Below are 19,133 nucleotides of genomic sequence, written 5' to 3' on the forward strand. Positions count from 1 at the left end.
TGAGTCACTGTGCTTTATGAAGGCTGGTGACAATGTCATTTACAGCTGTTTAGCATCCCAGTCGAGCCCTCTTCCACGGTGCTCATTACATCAGGGGCAGTGAGCAGTGAGCAGGTGACAGTTCCCTCTGTCATCAGCAGAGCAGGCTCCAGGCCTCTTGAGGAACTGAGAAATGAGCTTGAGGGTTTGTCCCTGGAATATCTTCCAAAGTTGCCTTTTCCACCACTGGCTTTGCAGCCGGGGCACACCTGAAGGTGTCTGAGCTCCGAAGGGTGACTCAGACCTGCAGCTTTGGCATCCTTCTTAGTGTCAGCAAACTTTCCTCCCAGGCACGGGGGTCTGACTTGCCATGACATCAGCTCTTGAACGTATCAGCTGCCTCTGGACGTGAGGGGATGCAGAGGAGGCAGGATGCTGGCCAAGCTGGATTCGAATCCAACCCCTAGCACTCGCCCTGTAACCTTGGGCAAGGTATTTAATCTCTCTCGAAATGTCCTTTTCCTCTTCTGTAAACAGGAGTATGACTCCACTTCACTGGGTTCTTGGAAACATTCAATGCTTGACTCATACTGGGTGCTCTGTACGTTTATTAATAAGGATGAGGACGACCAGTAGGGTAATTCACTTTAGACCTGCTATGCCCTTGACCGTAGCATCGCTTCTGATATTCCTCATCCCTAGAGCAGTGGGGATGAAGATTTATCAGACAGGGTAACAGGAAACAGAAGGTACCTGCAGCAGTGATACTTTATTCCAAGAGAATTTAATAAAGGAATTACTTAAGGACATGGTTTTAGGCCCCAAGAAGGGAGGGTGAAGTGTCCAGAAACTAGCAACAAGAGGAGTGAGGACCACCCCAGGCCTGATGAAGTGGGGGGAGGGTACAGTGTTCCTGAAGCCCTTTGGACCGTGGGATGGGGCTGCAGACGCTGTGGGGGCGAGGGGTGTCCCAGCAGCAGCTGTGCTCACACAGAACTGCAGACCTCTCCGGACCACAGCACTAAGACGGGAGGGAGCAGCCTCCCTCTCCTCCTTCTGTCCCATCTTGCCTGTGCCTCAAATTGGAGGCCTCCAATCAAAAGCCAGAGGGCAGGGAACCTATTGATACCCATAGGGGCCAGCCTCCTCCTGGAGCCCAGATGAGTTTGGAGAAGGATGGAGAATAGATCTGGGGACAAAGGATGGAGAACAAGCAGCACGGACAAGGCAAAGAGGAAGAGCTTGCTGATAATCATCAATAAAACCAAGCTCAAGGGCTTCCCTGGTGGCGCAGTGGTTGAGAGTCCGCCTGCTGATGCAGGGGACGCGTGTTCGTGCCCCGGTCCGGGAAGATCCCGCATGCCGCGGAGCGGCTGGGCCCGTGAGCCATGGCCGCTGAGCCTGCGCGTCCGGAGGCTGTGCTCCGCAACGGGAGAGGCCACAACAGTGAGAGGCCCACGTACCGCAAAAAAAAAAAAAAAAAAAAAAAAACAAGCTCAGTTCATTAGCTCTGAACAGAAAGATGCTTCTCTGATCTGGGTTGTGCTGGAGTGTCTTCAGTTTTCTGTAGGATCCTTATGAAATCCTCAAAATGAATCAGGCGTTTGCTTTCATTTCCAACATTGAGATATATCCCTAGGTACTTTGAGGAAATGGGACTGAGCATTAGAAAATCAAATGAACAGTGCCAGGGCACTGAGACTGAACCAGCAGATTGTAGGGTAGAGTCCTGGCTCAGTACAGCATCCGGTCTATCGAGGAGACTTGTTGAATAAGCTGCTGAAATAGGTTCAGTGTTCAGTCAACAAGTAACTGGTTTAGTGTCTGGTGAACTTTCATTCTGTGTTGTTCTGAGCGCGTGTCTGGGGGCAGTGGGCAGCTGTGTCATATCAGCCAGGTGTACATATTGTGAAAATGGGAGAAGTTCATGAATACCAAGCAAGGCATTCTAGTGGTGGTACCCCAGGGACCCTGAGATTTTTTTGCACCTTCAAGGACTGTAGTAGATTAAACACGGAGGAACTTTCTTGGTGAAAGTAATGTGCTGTTGTTGAAAGAGTCCTGGGGTGAGAGCTGGGAGTGTCAGGTCGCTCCAGCAAAGATACTAACACTGGCCAGCGTTCTTCACACATTTGTTGAGGACCAGGTACTATGTTAAGTGCTGGGGTCACATAAGCACAGATTTTCCAAAACGTGGTAGATACTCCACTGGTGGTACCCATGTATTTATTGAGGTAAAATTTTTGTAACATAAAATTCATCGTTTTAAAATATGCAATTCAGTGGCAGTTAGTATATTCACAGTATTTTACAACCATCACCTCTATCTAGTTCCGAAACATTTCATCATCCCAATAGGAAACACCGTACCCATTAAGGATTGAAAACAATTGTTCAAACAAAGCTTGAACACACATGTTCAAAGCAACGTTGTTCACAGTAGGCAAAAGGTGGAAACCACCCAAATGTCCATCAACGGATGAATGGATAAACAAAATGTGGTCCATGCATACAATGGAATATTATTCAACTGTAAAAAGGAATGAAGTACTGATACCTGCGACCACACAGATGAACCTTGAAAACGTTGTGCTAAGTGAAAGAAGCTAGACACAAAAGGCCACCTATTGTAGGCTTCCATTTATATGAAATGCCTGGAACAGGCAAATCCATAGAGACAGAAAGCAGACAGGGAGTTGCCAGGCACTGAAGAGAGGGGGCGAAAGAGAGAGACCGCTTCACTGGTACCCAGTTTTTTAAACATTTTATTCGGAAGTAATTTTAGACTTATAGATAGAAAAATTGCAAAATAGTACAATGATTTTCTTTATTATCCCTTATCCAGCATCCCCTAATGTTATCATCATTCGTAGCCATAATGCAGTTATCAAGAGCAGGAAATTGACAATGGAATAAGAGTATTAACTAAACAACAGACGTTATTTGAATTTCACCACTTTTTCCACTAATGACCTTTGTCTGTGCCTGGGCCTTATCCAGGATTCCATGCCGCTTTTAGTGCGTTATTTCTCTTTCATCTTCTCTGATCTGTGAGAGTTTGTGACTCTCTCCTTGCCTGTCATGCATTTGAGACTAGAAAAGATTACTGGTCAGTTACTTTCTAGAATGTCCCTAAATTGGAGTTTGTTCAGTGTTTTCTCATGATTGGAGCAGAGCGGTATCCATTTTTCAAATTTGCTCATTAAATATTGTCTTGGTAATAGAAAAATGTAGCTGGCACCTTCGTACCATGATTTCATGGGTGCTCTTCCTTTGGGTGAAGCCATGGTATGTACTTAAGGGAAAAATGAGTCAACTTTAAGGAAAAATAGTAAATAAATAATTGCACAGTATGAGACCGGGGTACAGCACAAAGATGTGAAGGTGGCAAGACTGGTTGGCGGAACATGATATTATTTCATGGAATCGTCACGAGAGCCCCGCAAGTAGATACTATTAATATTTGCCATTTTCCATATGAAGAAATAGAGGTGCAGAGATGCTAAATGTCATGCCCAAAGCCACAGCCAATCACTGACAGAGCAGGATTTGAACCCAGGACCTACAATCTTAACCATGACATTCCCCCATAAGCCTTTCTTCCCACCTCTGTGATGCCAGCTAAGATGCTGTTCACGGTGGCATCATTCTCTTTTTCTCTGTGATTTTATTTCAGGGGAAAATTTGCAGAGCTCTGGCCAGTAAGGCTGCATCAGGTGGGGTAAGGCTGAAGCAGGTGGGAATGTGTCACTCAGTGCCGAGGAAGGGATGCCTTCTAGGGGCTTACCAGGTGTACTGGAACAACCGGAGATAAAGACCCAGTCAGCTCAGGTAACCGAGGTGGAGTCACTAAGGAAAACCTGTAGGATCTGGGACTGTGTATTCCCTCCAGTTGGAGGAAGGAGGCTGGTCTCCACTCAGATCTTGTTGGAATGAGTAGGCACAGACTGGCTTGACATTAAAAGCTCCATTTAGAGGAAAAGGTGTCACTCCATGAAGGGTTTTTGTAAAAATACCAGGTTAAGAGAAGAAGCAGATACGGAGTTAAGGATGACTGTTGTGTGAAGCTCAGTAGCTTTAACCCGGGGAAATGAAGACAGGGTAAGCGTCAGCCAGAGGGCAAAGGCTGGGACAGATGCAGAGAGATCTCAGGAACATGGGCATCCCATCAGACACCTGGACCAACTGGGAGCACCCGTGACAGGACCCAAATCACTGAGCACATCTGCCCCTTCATTGAGCAGGTTCTAAATGTGACCTTCCTTGTCTCTCTTTAAAACTCACTATCTAGCAGGGTCCCACAGGTATTTAGGGTCCCATAAATACCTACAGGGTCCTGGCAAGAAACAAATGAGTGAGGGGGCTGCATGGGGGCTGGGGGGAACTAGAGAGCTCATGCCCTATGGAAAGGGGGCATCACCTCTCACTCCAGCTGTTTGCTGACATTGAGGAATGCAGACCATGTATGAATGCACCTTCCAATAACCTAAGAAAGCCAGAAATTTGTCTTTCGTGTGAAACTTACAGTCATCTGTATGCCTGTGGGCTGTTGTTTGTAAAATCTGACCAGAGCCTTTTTGAAGCAAGTGATATCCTGGCTCTGAAGTAGACAATTTTGTGCAGAACGGTTTATAGTTGGGTGGAAATTGAAATTTCATTTGAAATTGCCATTTTTGTAGGTCACAGAATGGTTCAATATCTGCAGTTGTACATGGTTCAACCTGATATTACCACACTCCCTAGACTGAAGTGTTCTGGTTGAAGCTTCATTCGACTGCAAAAATGTAACACAGGCATTTAGCGGCAAACCGGACCAGTGTTTCACTCGGAGGTCTTCTTAAAAATGCAGATTCTGATTTGTAGGTCTGGGGTGGGGACTGAGACTCTGCATTTCTAACCAGCTCTTAGGTGATGTCTGTGGTCCATGACCACACCTTACATAGCAAGCCATTAGACCATGGCCATCATTGGTGATTTTAGAAGCTCCACTGAGATCCCCCCTCTTCAGCTCTCCTTTTCCTAAATCCAAGTGCTGTTATCCAAATATGTGAAGCCTCATTTATTTCTTCTTTCATTTGTAGTGGGCTATTTATCACTTCTCTGCAATAGATAAGAAGTGAACCAATCCCAGCCCTGCCTTTCTTCCTGGCAACCACCAGCTGGAATGGCCCTCTAGATATGGCATGGGCTCTCCAGTTCCCCACCATCTCCACCAGTCCCTCTCACCTCCCGCCTGGGCTACTTCATTCAATAGCTCTAGACTTGGAGATTGAGACTTTGACATATTGAGCACCTACTGTGTGCCCAGCAATTTGCTGTGCATTGAGGGTCCAACCGTAAACCAGGGAACTGTGATCTCTGTCTTCAAGGTGCGTACATTCTCATAGTTCATTAGAATAACCCTTTCTGAGAACAAAGTTGTTACTCGATAAAAGCTGGGTAAATGAAGGAGTTGTAGCAGGGGTCTCTAGTATGATAGTCTTAAGTTTTATTTTATTTTAAGAACTACATTATCACTTATGGCTGCCTTTAAGCAACACTAAATAAACTAGCTTTTTATCCTAATTATGAAATTGATCTATAATATTTACCTTGACAAGCAACTAGTATGGGGTCTGTGGACCCCTACAGGTCTCTGGGATATCTGAAAATCCTAGAATTATATGCACATCTTTTATGACAATTTGCCCCTAACCCCCACCTATCGGGGTATCCTCAGACCCCCCGTTATCAATCCTGAAGAGGTGAATAGTAATTGGGGACGGTTCACCAGGAGGGGACGGATGAGGAGAGAGTTGACTCCTTGGGCTTATTTTGAATAATCAAGAAACGGTATAGCCAGACAGAAAGGGCATGTACCAAGAAGGCTGCAGCTGACATCCTGAGATTAGCACTGCTGTTGAAAACAGGTCCCTGAGAAACTTTCCTAATTTCACAGGGAAGGCAAGGAAAATGAGCATGTAACCTGAGTTTGAGAAGAAATCATGCAACAGACCTGAATCCTAGTTCTGACTCTAAGAACTTTGGGCAAGTTCTTCCCCATCTATGAGCCTCAAACTCCTCATCTGTAAAATTAAGATTAATCCAGTAACTTCTACTCTTATTGCTTATTGGGTCAAGGAGTGCTTAGAAAATCGTATTAATGCTATGGGCCCCCTCCCCATATAAATTCACATATGCACTAATTGTGTGCACTAAAAGTTTTGCACACAATTCCAGGATTTTCAGGGATTCCTGAGCCCTGTAGGGGGCCCATAGACTCCATATTATGAATCATTGGAATGGAAAACTCCTAGAGTCCCTTTCAACTTCCAATTACTAAAGTTATAGCTGGTGATCAGGCCAGCTGAAATAAAAATACACAGTAGTACCTGGAAAGTGATAAAAGCAAAGACTTTGAGTTGTCGTTATTTGTAGGTGAAGTGATTGCTTAAAAACTCTGAAACTGAACATTCTTGTGGCTAAAATAGAGTTTAATATTTCTTTTAAAGCAAAGATTTTTGAGTTCCTACACACTTGGTTTGAATCCCTGCCATTGACACTAGCTGGATAAACTTCTATGACTTAATTAACATCTTTGAGCCTCAGTTTCAACACCTATAAAATGGGAATAATAATGTCATGTCCTTCATATGGTTGTTGCAAGAATGAACTTAAATAGTTCAATAAAGTTCTTACATATAAAAATGTTCATAATATTAGGTTGAACTCTAGGAAAGTGGAGAATTTGATCATTTACAAAACTGCTAATTCCATATATTTCAACCTAATTAATAAAAATTTAGTAAAAGATATTGCTTTGATAGCTGATCGTTTATTCAGTAAATATTTTTTCTGTGTTTACTAGGTGCTAACATATTCTAAGAAGAGAGTCAATTACATCTTTCAATTCAAAGCACACCTATCTGCCTTAGAGTTAAGTGACCAGCAGATGTATACCAAGCTCATACCTCCTTTGGTGAATTGTTTTCCCTCCTGTCCTTGACCCTTGGCCCTATGTCCATGCTAATACAGGGTAACTGCAAATGCATGTAGCCAATCTGAGAGTCTTGATCTTTTACTTAAGTTTAAACCATTTACATTTATTGTTATTACTGATGTATCCAACATATGTGAGTTATTCCTGCTATTGTAAGTTTGTGTTTTCTACTTAATGTATTCTCCCTTTGCTGAAATTCATTTTTAATTGATTCAAGCCTGTGTGGATGCTGTGATCTATTTACAAGGAACTTTTGAGTTAAGGGAGCGGATATTATCACTCCTCCCTTAAAATAATCATTCTTACTTCTTCTTCCTTCCATGAGCACCTTTTGCCCTCCTCTTGACCCAGCTTCCCTGCACCAGAGGCACCCAAGGATGCCAGGCATGAGGAGAAACTTGGTTGAGTGTCCATTACCAGTGAGTTGCTATTTGGAGGATACTGTTCTTGATGTCCTCCTAAAAATAAAGACTCAACATTACCATTGCAGTTGACATTTACAGTTTACAAAGCACTCTTTCCAGCATCCGTCTTATTTAATCTTCACAAAAATCTTGGAAGCAGTTGTTATTACCTTTTAAATTTCACAAAATGAAATTGAGATTCAAAATATTAAAAATGGCCTGCCCCAGATCAAATACCCAGTAAATGGCACAGCTGGGGAAATGAGCCAAGTCAAGTCTATTTGCTGTAATCCCCCTTAATTCTCAGAATTAAGGAAGTAATGGCATCAGGAAATGTTGACTCTTGAAATATACTAAACTAAATTATTTATTACTACTCAAGAAGGACAATTCTATCAAGTGAGTTTCATTCATTCTTATCCTTTCTTTCATCCCATCATGTTCTATCTGCTTGTAGAAACCAGAGCTGGAAAGTCCTTCTGGACTTTTCCTTCTCTCTAACCCCAGACATCAGTCACCAAATTTTGTTGACGCAACCTCCTAAATATCTCTTAAATCTACCCACTTTCCTCCTTCCTCCCTTTCACTACCCTAATTCTAACCACCATCATCTCTCATCTCTGGCCTGCAGCAGCCTCCTAACTGAGCTGCCAATAGCCAGACTTGCTTTTCCATCCATTTTCCATCCAGCATCTTAATAAAATCTAAATCTAACCACAGAACCTCTTTTCTCAAATCCCTCCGGCATTTGCCATCGCTATAAGAATAAAGTCCAAAATCTTTAACTTGACTCTCAAGAGACTGTCATGATCTAGCTCCTGAAGATCTCTCCAGCTTTGAAAGATGTTGACTTTCTTCTCCAACCACAGTGGACTTTGCCCAGTGCCTCAAACCTGCTCCCTCCCACCTCTAGTGCCTTCTCTCCTCCACCTTTTGCACCCCTTCATCTGGCCAACTCTGTATCCTAACTCTTCTTCCAGGAAGCCTTCCTTGACCACCACCTCTCAGACTATGTTAAGTGTTCTGTCCATGCTCCCATTAGCACCCTGTATTTCCACTTTGTTCTACTCACTATACTTGTCACTAATATCTCTCTCTACTCCCTGCTTCACCCCTGGCTTGGGAGATCTGAGGGTAGGAATGCTGTCTGTATTGTCTATTCTTACTTCCCAGTGCCAAGCTCCTTGCCGACCCAGCTGGGAGCTATGTAAGGGTTAATGAATGAATAGGTGATGTGAATGAAAAAAAAAAAAAAGGAAAGAAGAGAGGAAGGGAAGGAGAGAAAAGGGGAAAGAAAAAGAAAGTAAAAGAGGGTAAGTTTTATCAGGGGTAGAATATATGTGCCATCTCCTTGTAATGACTCTTAAGAACTGTTTCAGAGACCGCTGGTAATATGTTTCCTTTTTATAGTAATGAGGCCACCCTCTTGGTCATGATTATGTTCACATATCTGGGCTGAGATACTTCATTTTCCTCGAGGTGTCATCTAAAAGTAATAGGAGCACCATGCACTTTACATGGATTATCCCATCAAATGTTTTCCCATTCACTTAGCCCCTGTAACTTATTGCTTCTGCTTGACAGATAAGGAGTCTGAGGCTAATAAATGGTAGAGGAGGGTCACAAACCCTTGTCTTTCCAGCTTCAATGCACGTGCCTTCAACCCCTACATGACACTCAAGGTGATGTGGTGTGTCTGTCAAGAGTGGGGGCAAAGGTACATCTGCGAGGATTTTTGTGCCACTGAGGGGGTCCGTGGATGGAAAGAACTTAAGAACCTTCACCCCAAACCCTGGAATTTTCTGTCTGTGGGATGGATATAGTGCTGTACAGCTAGCTGAACTAGTTCATAGAAATGAGCTTTGCAAGATGAAGATGAAATGAAGTTTTCATAATTCCCCAGATCTATTCCAACATAGGGATGACAGCCCTGTAGCTCTCTCCTGCTGATGGACTGGACCACTAATACCCCCACCCCACCCTAGTGGTATTGACTCATCACCAACTTGCAGTGTCTGAGTTTCTGGCTGCTTCTGTTGAGTACGTTCCAACACACCAAATTCTGTTCTTTCAGGATTCTGAGGAGGAGCCGGTGACAGGCTCCCATTCCACTGAAAAGCAGGACCGATCTGTGTGTCCACAGCTCTTACCTGGTCCTTCTGCACAAAGTACTTGAAACAACATATGTCCATTGGGCACTACAGATGGCCAGTAGGATAATGGCTGCTTGCGTTTTAATTATTAGTAACAGGAGTGGGGAGAGTACCATTTATTGAGCACTTACCATTGCATATGGTGCATAGTAAGAACTCAGGAAATACTAATTATTATCTCATTCCATCCTCACACACACACCTGAGGAGATACTATTATCATTCCCACTTTATAGATGCAAAAACTATGACTCAGAGACGCTAAGTGACTTGACCACCATCACAAAGCCACATGGAGAAGCTAGGGTTCAAATCCAAGATAGTCTGACTTCAAAGACCTTGTTCTTTTTTTAAAGGTGATACAGAAACATAGTACAAAATAAATGAACAATATGAAAGAATATGTAATAAAAGTGAGCTTCCTCCTCCAACCCCACCCTTAGCCTCCCAGTCCCCTTTCCCAGAAGCAACTTCTGTTACCAATATCTTGGGTGTTTTTCCAAAGATATTCAGTGGATCTCCAAGCTTCCATGGAAATATAAATGAATACATACAATGGGTATGCAAATATATTTATATATTGGTGTTCTCCACCTTGCTTTTTAAAATTAACAGTGTGTCTTGAAAGATCATTCCCCACTGGTCCTTTTAGATCTAATCCCCCCATTTAATGCCTGCACTGTATTCCATTGCACGGATGTACCATAGTTTATGTAGCAGTTCTCTATTAATGGATACTCAGATTTTCTTAATCTCTTGATATTCTGAACAACCTGCAAGGAAGAGGGGTGTGTGTGTGTGTGTGTGTGTAAGAATGTTTTTCCAGTTTCTCTGTAGGGGAAAGTCCTAAACATTGAATTGCCAGGTCAAAGATCTGTGCAGGGCTTCCCTGGTGGCGCAGTGGTTGAGAGTCCGTCTGCTGATGCAGGGGACACGGGTTCGTGCCCCGGTCCGGGAAGATCCCACATGCCGTGGAGCGGCTGGACCCGTGAGCCATGGCCGCTGAGCCTGCGCGTCCGGAGCCTGTACTCCGCAGCGGGAGAGGCCACAACAGTGAGAGGCCCGCGTACCGGGGGCCTGTGCATTTTCAATTTTGATGTGGATATTGTCAAACTGCCATTCAAAGAGGCTGTACAAAGCAGCGATCGAGGAGAGTGGGGATTTCCCAAAGCCTCCTCTCAGGGTGTGCTTTCAAACGCTGAACAGTCCTTCATCCTCGCCCTCCTGACTCTGATGCTCCTTCCTGCCCCTGAGGTGTGGGCATTATTAGATCTGGGAAGATCACGGACAAACTGTAGCCATGAAACTGGGGGAATTATGTGGCTGGGGAGACCCCCTGGCAGCAGGGCGCCCGTGTCTCTGGGATCCCCAAGACACAGAGCGCCAACTTAACCCCCTGGCTTAGAGAGGTTGGCGGGTTTGTAGCTGTGATTTGCTGGAGTGGGAGAAAGCACGTCAGTTTGATTCCCAGGTGGCGCTCTCTCTGGGGAAAGACTGCAAATTAGCAGTTCCGGGGATGTAAGGAAGTTGGTTGTCTTGCTGTGTTTTGTTGTTTGGTTTTTTTTAAAGAGCACAGTCGGGTTACAGTTTTGGTCTTTTGTTTTTATTGGGGGTGGTGATATTTTGGTTTTTAAGACATGGAGGACTTGGGATTTGTTTTTAAATGAGATTGGAGGGAGATGGGAAACAGGGTCGTGACTTCATTAGAGATTTTGTGGGTGTTCGAACTGAAAACAGCCGGGAGTTCTTCACAGGCTGGATGTTGTTTTCTTTAATATTTAGTGGTAATACACATTAAAATGGTAATACCTGTGATTTTAAAATAATAATTTAAATGATATTCAAATAGGGAAAAAAGGTAGTGCAAAGTCTGTCTCCGTCCTACTACTGATGTCCAATATTCCTCCTAAGATGCAGCCAGTGCTACCCGTTCCTTCCAGAATATTCTCTACATTTACATGTGCAGAATGTATGCATTTGCACCTTTCTTTTTTCACCTAATGATATATCTTGGAGCTCATTTCCTACCTGTAAATAGAGATCTGCATCATTTTTTAAATGAAACATTCACTATACAGATGGGTTAGATTTCAAACGACATTCGAACAGCAAGATGTTAGGTCCTGGACTATTAGCCTAGGTGATCCCCTACTATGACCTCTCTCTTCACATGGTTTGAGGTGGGTCTTCTCTCTCCCCCACTCCTACCCCCATCACACCTAAAATTCCCAGTGGTCAACCTCAAAAAGTGACGAGACGTTTGCTCACTGTCTGTGTCATTTTTCTGGCTTCTTTAGAAAGCAGGAGTATCTTCTGCCTGCCTAGGTTTTAGTAGATGCTCGAGGGGACCTGAGGGACAGTGGGGTGGCAGGGAGGAGCTCTGGTCCAGGAGCCACGACAGTCAGACTCGAGACCTCCATTGCCCAATGGCAGTGCAGTGTGAGCACGTGTGTGGTTTTTAACTGTATAGTAGTTGCATTTAAAAGCAGCAAAAGCAACAGGTGAAATTAATTTTCATAATTGTGCTTAATCCAGTATACCGAAAACATGATCCTTTCAACACGTAGTCAACATTGGAAATTATTGAGATATCTGACATTCTTTTTTTCCTCCTAGTCTTTGAGACCCCATGCAGATTTCACTCTTTTTAAAATTTATTTATTTATTTATTTATTTATTTATTTATTTATTTTTGGCTGCGTTGGGTCTTCGTTGCTGCGTGTGGGCTTTCTCTAGTTGTGGCGAGCGGGGGCTACTCTTCGTTGCAGTGCGTGGGCTTCTCATTGTGGTGGCTTCTCTTGTTGTAGAGCACGGGCTCTAGGCGCACGGGCTTCAGTAGTTGTGGCACGCAGGCTCAGTAGTTGTGGCTCACGGGCTCTAGAGCTCAGGCTCAGTAGTTGCGGCACATGGGCTTAGTTGCTCCGCGGCATGTGGGATCTTCCCAGACCAGGGCTCAAAGCCGTGTCCCCTGCATTGGCAGGTGGATTCTTAACCACTGCACCACCAGGGAAGTCGAGATTTCACTCTTACGTCACATCTCAAGGAACCAGTCACAATTCAGGGGCTCCATGGCCACATGTGGCTAGTGGCTGCCCTATTGGACAGACAGCTCTAGACACCCCCAGCTCTGGCTGATCCACGTTGAATGAGCACCCTCCCCCTCGCTTCTCCAGGCCTCTGCTTCCTTATTTTTGAGTAGGGGAGCTGGGCGATCTTTTGGATTTTAATGGCTGCTCATCATCCTAACATGGGCCGACTTTCAGCGCTAAGAATGAAAAGCCATGGGCAAGCCAGGACAAGCGGTTCTCCCTATTGTAGCTCAATGTCCACATCTGTAAAATGGGGATGATTGAACGTGATGAGTCAGGGTGAGGATGACACCAGGGCAGCTGATGCGGGTGTGTTTGGGGGGAGGTATCATCTTAGGGGATTGTCTTTAGGATTAGCATCAACCCTGGTGAGTGCCCAGCACCCACGTGCTTAGAGCCGGGGCTGCCCTCTAGTTTCCTCCTCTGAACCTCAGTCACCTTGTCCTTCTGTAAAGTGGGGATAAAAATGACACGTGCTTTACAGAGTCGCTGTCAGGATGAAATAAGACACCCATGCAGAGGGCTCAGCGCTGTGCCTAGCACACGGGAAACTCTCCATCACTAGAAACTGCTGCTGTTACCATCCCTCCAGGTGCAGACACGGACCCAGGATGGGGAGTGCCACACCCAAGGTCACACAGCGAGACGGTAGTAGCAGATGCTGGTCTATTGTGGCTCCCTCCTCCCTGGCGGGCGTCCCCAAAAGTCAGCCGTGAATCTCTTCGCAGCAAGATAAATGAAATAAATACACCTGAAACCACTGAACTACTCCAGTAAGCCTGGGTCCAAGTACTGTTTCCATGGTATGTGCTGTGGTGCGCACATGCATGTGATGTGTTTAAAATCACGGCTCCAAAGGTCTGAGCTAGGTTGGCGGGATACCCAGTACCCGTCTTCCTGTATCCAGTGCCTCATACCATGACTGGCGTGAGATTCCGCTGTGTGCTTTCAAGCATAGGGCCCCCTTCTACATGGCACATGACGTACATTTGGAGAGGCTGTGACGGAGGAGAACGTGCACTGAATTAACAACCAGGAAACCCGAATCACTACATATTATGTAACGATAACAGGAAGCCATTTCTTCCGAGCATTTGCTCTGTGAAGTTACTGAAAGCCTTGCACTTACTATTTTATTTAATCCTCCCAGTTACCCAGGGAGGGAGGAATTACTTGACCCATTTTACAGATAAGGAAGCAGAGTTTCCGAGAAAATAAAGAACTCCCCCAGAAACACACAGATAGAGCCAGAAAGGACCTTAAAAATCTTCCCTGTGGCAGAAGGGGGGACAACCACCCCGGGCGGCCCAGGATTGAGGCGGCTCCTGGATACTGGACATTTGCAAAGAAGGACAAGAGGCTCTCCTTCCAGCAGCATAGTGTATTCTTTGGGGATATCGAACCTGATCACGGTCAGCATGAGGATGAACACAGGGCAGCAGATGAAGGTGTGTTTGGGGTGGGGGAAGAGGGATAGTGTCGAGGGATTATTATTAAGATTAGGATTTTGCCCCTGGTGAAGGTTCAGAAGCCACTTGCTTAGGCAGAGAGCTTGTTCAGCCCCACCCTGTCTCTCAGCAGACGCTGAATATCACTGCCTCTCCTAAGCCCTGCCTCTCTCCAGTTCCTTCCAAAGATCAAGCTGTCTTTCTAGGGCCAAAGTCTGAGAAACAGCACTTCAGTTTCCCAAGTTTCCCAAGCAGCCAACAGCCTCCTCTGATTTAGAAAGCGGCTGAGAAAGAGAGAGGAAAAGCTGGGCGTGGCCAGGGAGGTTTGTGGGTTGCTTTATTTCTTTTTTCTTTTTTTTTTTAAAATTAATTTATTTATTTTTGGCCACACTGGGTCTTTGTTGCTGCGCGCGGGCTTTCTCTAGTTGCGGTGAGCGGGGACTCCTCTTCGTTGCGGTACGCGGGCTTCTCGTTGCGGTCGCTTCCCTTGTTGTGGAGCACGGGCTCTAAGTGCACACGGGCTCAGTTGTTGTGGCTCATGGGCCTAGTTGCTCCGCAGCGTGTGGGATCTTCCCGGACCAGAGCCGGAACCCGTGTCCCCTACGTTGGCAGGCAGATTCTTAACCACTGCGCCACCAGGGAAGTCCCTATGTCTTTTTTCTTAAGCCAAGTCCTGGCTCTGTCTTTTGGCAAATTCTGGCCAAGCCAGTGTGGGGAAGAAGAGAACTGGGGGGCCCCGCCTCCCCAAGAGCTCACCTTCAAGTCCCTTCTTGAATTAAAGAACGGAGCCCAAATGCCAAACTTGGACACTCAGGAGAGATCTGGAGGTTCCAGCTGTCTCTGCCTGCAACTAAACAATGAGCATCCTGGGTTTGGTACCCAGAAAAATGGGGCTCCGGGAGAGTTAAGGAAGCAACAGCCGGGGCGGGGGCTGGGGCCCAGGTAGCGAGGTGGACCAGTCCTCCCCAGTGAGGAATGACATAGCGGTTCTGGATGGTTTTCTCTGCAAACCAGAACCCCGGCGGCAAGATGCTGAAAGACACTCCGCCTGTCAACACATGGGCCGCACACGCTCACACACACAGCAGAGAAATGACACAGCACGAGGGCGATGCATGAATATACAAAGAGAGAAACACACACACACGGCGACACCAGATGGAGGAGGCAGCCGGGCTGGGTCTGGGTGTTCATGATCTGCTCACCCACAGAGAGGGGCTGGCGGAGTTGCATAACGCAAGCTGCAACAGGGGCAGGTTGAACTTGCTAACCACCACCCGCCTTGAGGGCGATCCAGGAGGCAGTGCCTCCTTCTCAGGGTGGCATCTGCACCCACCCCCTACTCTCAGAGGCAGCAGGAGTTTATCAGCTGCCCCAGCCCTGGGGCGACCCCGGGAAGTCGCTAAAAGGAAAATAAGGGAGTGTCACTTTGTTATAGTGGCAGGTGGGGGCTCCCTCCTTGTGCGAAGGCATTTTGAGGATGCTGGCAGCAAGGGCTGCCAGGGTAGAGAGGAGACCGGGGCTCGGGCTGGGGGACAGGAAATGAGATGGAGGGATTCTCTTCCACCCCTACCCCCCAACCCCACCCACACACCACAGATCACCTGCCCCCACCCCAGACACGTAAGACACGCTTCCACAGCTGCCCGCTGTGCACGTGCCACAGGTGCACACACCTCACCTGGGCCACAGCATCTCCAACTGGCCTCCCTATGGGCCTTTGTTATCCCATTTACTTCTCTGAGCCTGGGGGAGCTGGTGGGAGTTGCAAAAATCACTAGATTATAAACTTTTTTAAACTAGAGTATCAACTTAAAAGCTCCTGCTCAAGAGTGGGGCAGATTTGAGTTCAAATCCTCCCTTCACCGTCATTCTGCACATGACCTTGGACAAGTCACTGAACCTGCCCACGTTTCAGTCTTCTCATCGGTTGAAGGGTTACTGTGAAAATCAAAGGAGAAAAAAAATTAAGAATGTGCGTGCTCAGCAAGTGCCCACTGTCTTTAGTCTTTGAGGCTTTTTCTTCTTCATTCCACAAATATTCGTTGAGCACCAGCTGTGTGTTTATCTAACAGTCCACGCTTCCTAACGTTTCTCCGTTAGGGTTTCAGACAGTCTGTGGTACACAACTGCTCTCCGGAGTTTGGTGTGGACTCCCGTCTTTGGTATTTATTATACCAGTTTTGGCTTATCACGGTATGGAATGTGGCCACGTCTGTCCTTTTGAACCTGGATTGTCGATCATTACAAAAATGGTCATAAAATCCAGTTGACATCCCTCATCGGTGGTTGCATAGAAGGTGGCGTCATTCCCTGTCCCGTGGGTTTGTTGTGGGCGGGCTTTGGGAGCAGCCAGAATGGAGAGCCCAGTGATCTCTGTCGACCGAGCTCCTGACCTGAGGATGGAAAACGCTGCAAAACTCGGAGAGCCAAAGGCTGCGTGACGGGTTGGAGTGGTGACTTCTTGCGGCGGGAAAGAGATAAGAGAGGTCTTCTGGTTCTTGCCATTTGATTTCTGGGGCTGACTGTCAGTGGTTTCCCCCAAGGAGCCCCTCGGTCTCATAGGGCTTCGATCCTGAGGTTGAAACCAGGCAATATGAAGCTACCTGCAAAGGTATGCCCCTCGAGGAAGAAGGATTTCATTTCTAGGTTGGCTTCAGAACTCCAGAGCATCTTATGGCTAGACTTCTCAGTTGGCTGCGTTTCCCATGTTAGTTTTGAAGGCGGTGTTGGACACTCCACATGCATCTTTCTCTTTTAATTCTTTTCTTCCCCTCCCTTTTTCCTCCTCTTGACCTCAGGAAGCCCCAGATTGGATCTGCGTCTGACGGGATGGCGATGCCCAGAGGATAGTGCCCGCTAGCATGCGTCACCTCTAGACACATCCACCAGACACGTTTGCTCCCCGGTCTGCCTGACCTGTTGCTTAGGGACATGTCCCGCTGCTTCCCCTGACGTCTGCCTGATCAACCATCTCTTCCTTGGAGAATAAGGAAGGAGGCAGACACAGGAAATCATGCCACCGACAGCCCAACGACAATGAGTGAGTGACGCTGAGTTGACGTCAAAGGCAGAGAAAACCAAGACCGAGAGCAGCTCGCTCTCCAGACTCGCCTTGGCCCCTGCAGCGCCGGCCCCCAGCTCCTCCTCTCGTCACAGCCAGAAGCCTGGCCGCTCCCGGCAACATCGTCTCGGCTTGACACATTTTGAGGTCTTCCGACCCTTGGACACTAGACACCATGGAGAATCACATGTTCAGCGTTAAGCAGATCCAACCCAATGTCATCTCTGTCCGCCTCTTCAAGCGCAAAGTGGGGGGCCTGGGGTTCCTGGTGAAGGAGAGGGTGAGCAAGCCACCTGTGATCATCTCCGACCTGATTCGAGGGGGTGCCGCGGAGCAGAGCGGCCTCATCCAGGCCGGGGACATCATTCTTGCCGTCAATGGCCAGCCCTTGGTGGACCTGAGCTATGACAGCGCCCTGGAGGTGCTCAGAGGTATCGCCTCCGAGACCCATGTGGTCCTCATTCTGAGGGGTCCCGAGGGCTTCACCACGCACCTGGAGACCACTTTCACTGGGGACGGGACCCCCAAGACCATCCGGGTGACACGGCCCCTGGGTCCACCAACCACAGCCGTCGATCTGTCCCACCAGTCGTCAGCCAGCAAAGAGCAGACCCTGGCAGTGGACGGGGCCACGGGTCCTGACAATGGGCCGCAGCACGTGCCAGACCAGGGGCAGGAAGCTGGCTTGCTCTCCCACACCAATGGCCTGGCTCCCAGGCCCCCAAGCCAGGACCCTGCCAAGAAAAGTTCTGGGGAGAACAATAAACTGCTCAAAGAGATAGAGCCTGTGCTGAGTCTTCTCACCAGTGGGGGCAAAGGGGTCAATGGAGGGGGACCTGCCAAAGCGGAGACAAAGGACGCAGAAATCCAGGTGGACAGGTAAGCTCCACAGGTGCATGTGTGTGTGCGTGTGTTGTACACGAGCAGGTATTGCGACTGTCTCACAGCCCAGAAGCTAAACTGAGTGTCTCAGTCTTCTGCACACGTACATCCACTCAACCACGCTTGCCTCTCGCCCTGAAAATTGCTGTTGCAGGAACGCAGTGGGCGTAATGTCTGGCACGTATCTCTTGCCGTGACACCCAGAGTTCATAATCCTGGTAGCTGAGGTCCTGTCTTCCAGCAACCCCACAAGGTGGGGATTTTTGCAATCCACATTTCACGAGTGGGGAGACAGAGGGTCAGAGAGGAGGGGCCTTTCCCGAGGTCACCCGGTGATGACAGGCACGTGTACACGGCAGGCTTGGGCGTGGGTGGATGCCGAGGCTCTGGGGAGAGAGAGGAAGCGCAGAGAGCTGAGAGCTGGGTAACCCTCAACCCAGACTAGCTCTCTCCTGGTAATGGCCGGTCCAGTGCAAGGAAGCTTTGAAAAGGAGGAAATGGAGGCAAAGTAGAGAATTGGCCCTGACGCCCCCCAAACGCTGGACTTGCTCAGCTTATATGGGAGCCAAGGCTAGCACTTGAAGAGCTGGGTACCAGCCCCTCTGTATTTGCCAGATTGCCATTTTCTGAGTCTCTGGGGAAGGAGAGCTGGCAACACAGTGGGTGATTCTAGCTCCTTCTCTGGCGAGGAGTCAGCAGCTGGACCAGGTGGTCGGGAACCAGTCAGGAGAGAGAGAAAAGTTTCTCTCCGCCTTCTTCCACTCCCATCTAAGGTCTAGCACTGACCCTACAACCCGCAGTGTTACTAGGCGGACCCTTCTTACTTACAGAGAGAGGCTCAGGTCTGAGCCCCCCGAGAAATCCAGGCCGAGATTTCCCAGCTCCCTCCTCAAGGACCCCTGAGTGTCCCAAGAGCATTTAGAGGTCACCAGGAAGTCCCTTGGGGGCCTGGATTAAAGTAGCTCCCCAAGCCCCTGAATGTATTCGTTTAACAAATGTCTGTTGAGGACCTACTGTGTGCCACACTGTTCTGGCACTGGGATAGAGCAATGAATAGACAAGTCCTCTGACCTTGAGAGTGAATGAAATTGACAAAACCCCTGACCTTTGGAAGCTTACAGTACAGTGGGGAAGA

At 47.4% G+C, this 19,133-nt stretch overlaps 1 protein-coding gene across 1 annotated transcript in view; it reads left to right on the forward strand.

Annotated features, from left to right (window-relative positions):
- Positions 1-17,291: 17,291 nt before the first annotated feature.
- NOS1 (nitric oxide synthase 1) overlaps positions 17,292-19,133 on the forward strand; it is an 86,148-nt gene continuing 84,306 nt past the window's right edge. Inside the window, exon 1 of the mRNA XM_060029297.1 lies at positions 17,292-17,995. Within this exon, the coding sequence (XP_059885280.1) occupies positions 17,292-17,995 (704 nt within the window). The remainder of the gene's footprint in view (positions 17,996-19,133) is intronic.

The sequence above is a fragment of the Delphinus delphis genome, chromosome 13 (genome assembly GCF_949987515.2).
Source record: "Delphinus delphis chromosome 13, mDelDel1.2, whole genome shotgun sequence".
NCBI lineage: Eukaryota > Metazoa > Chordata > Mammalia > Artiodactyla > Delphinidae > Delphinus > Delphinus delphis.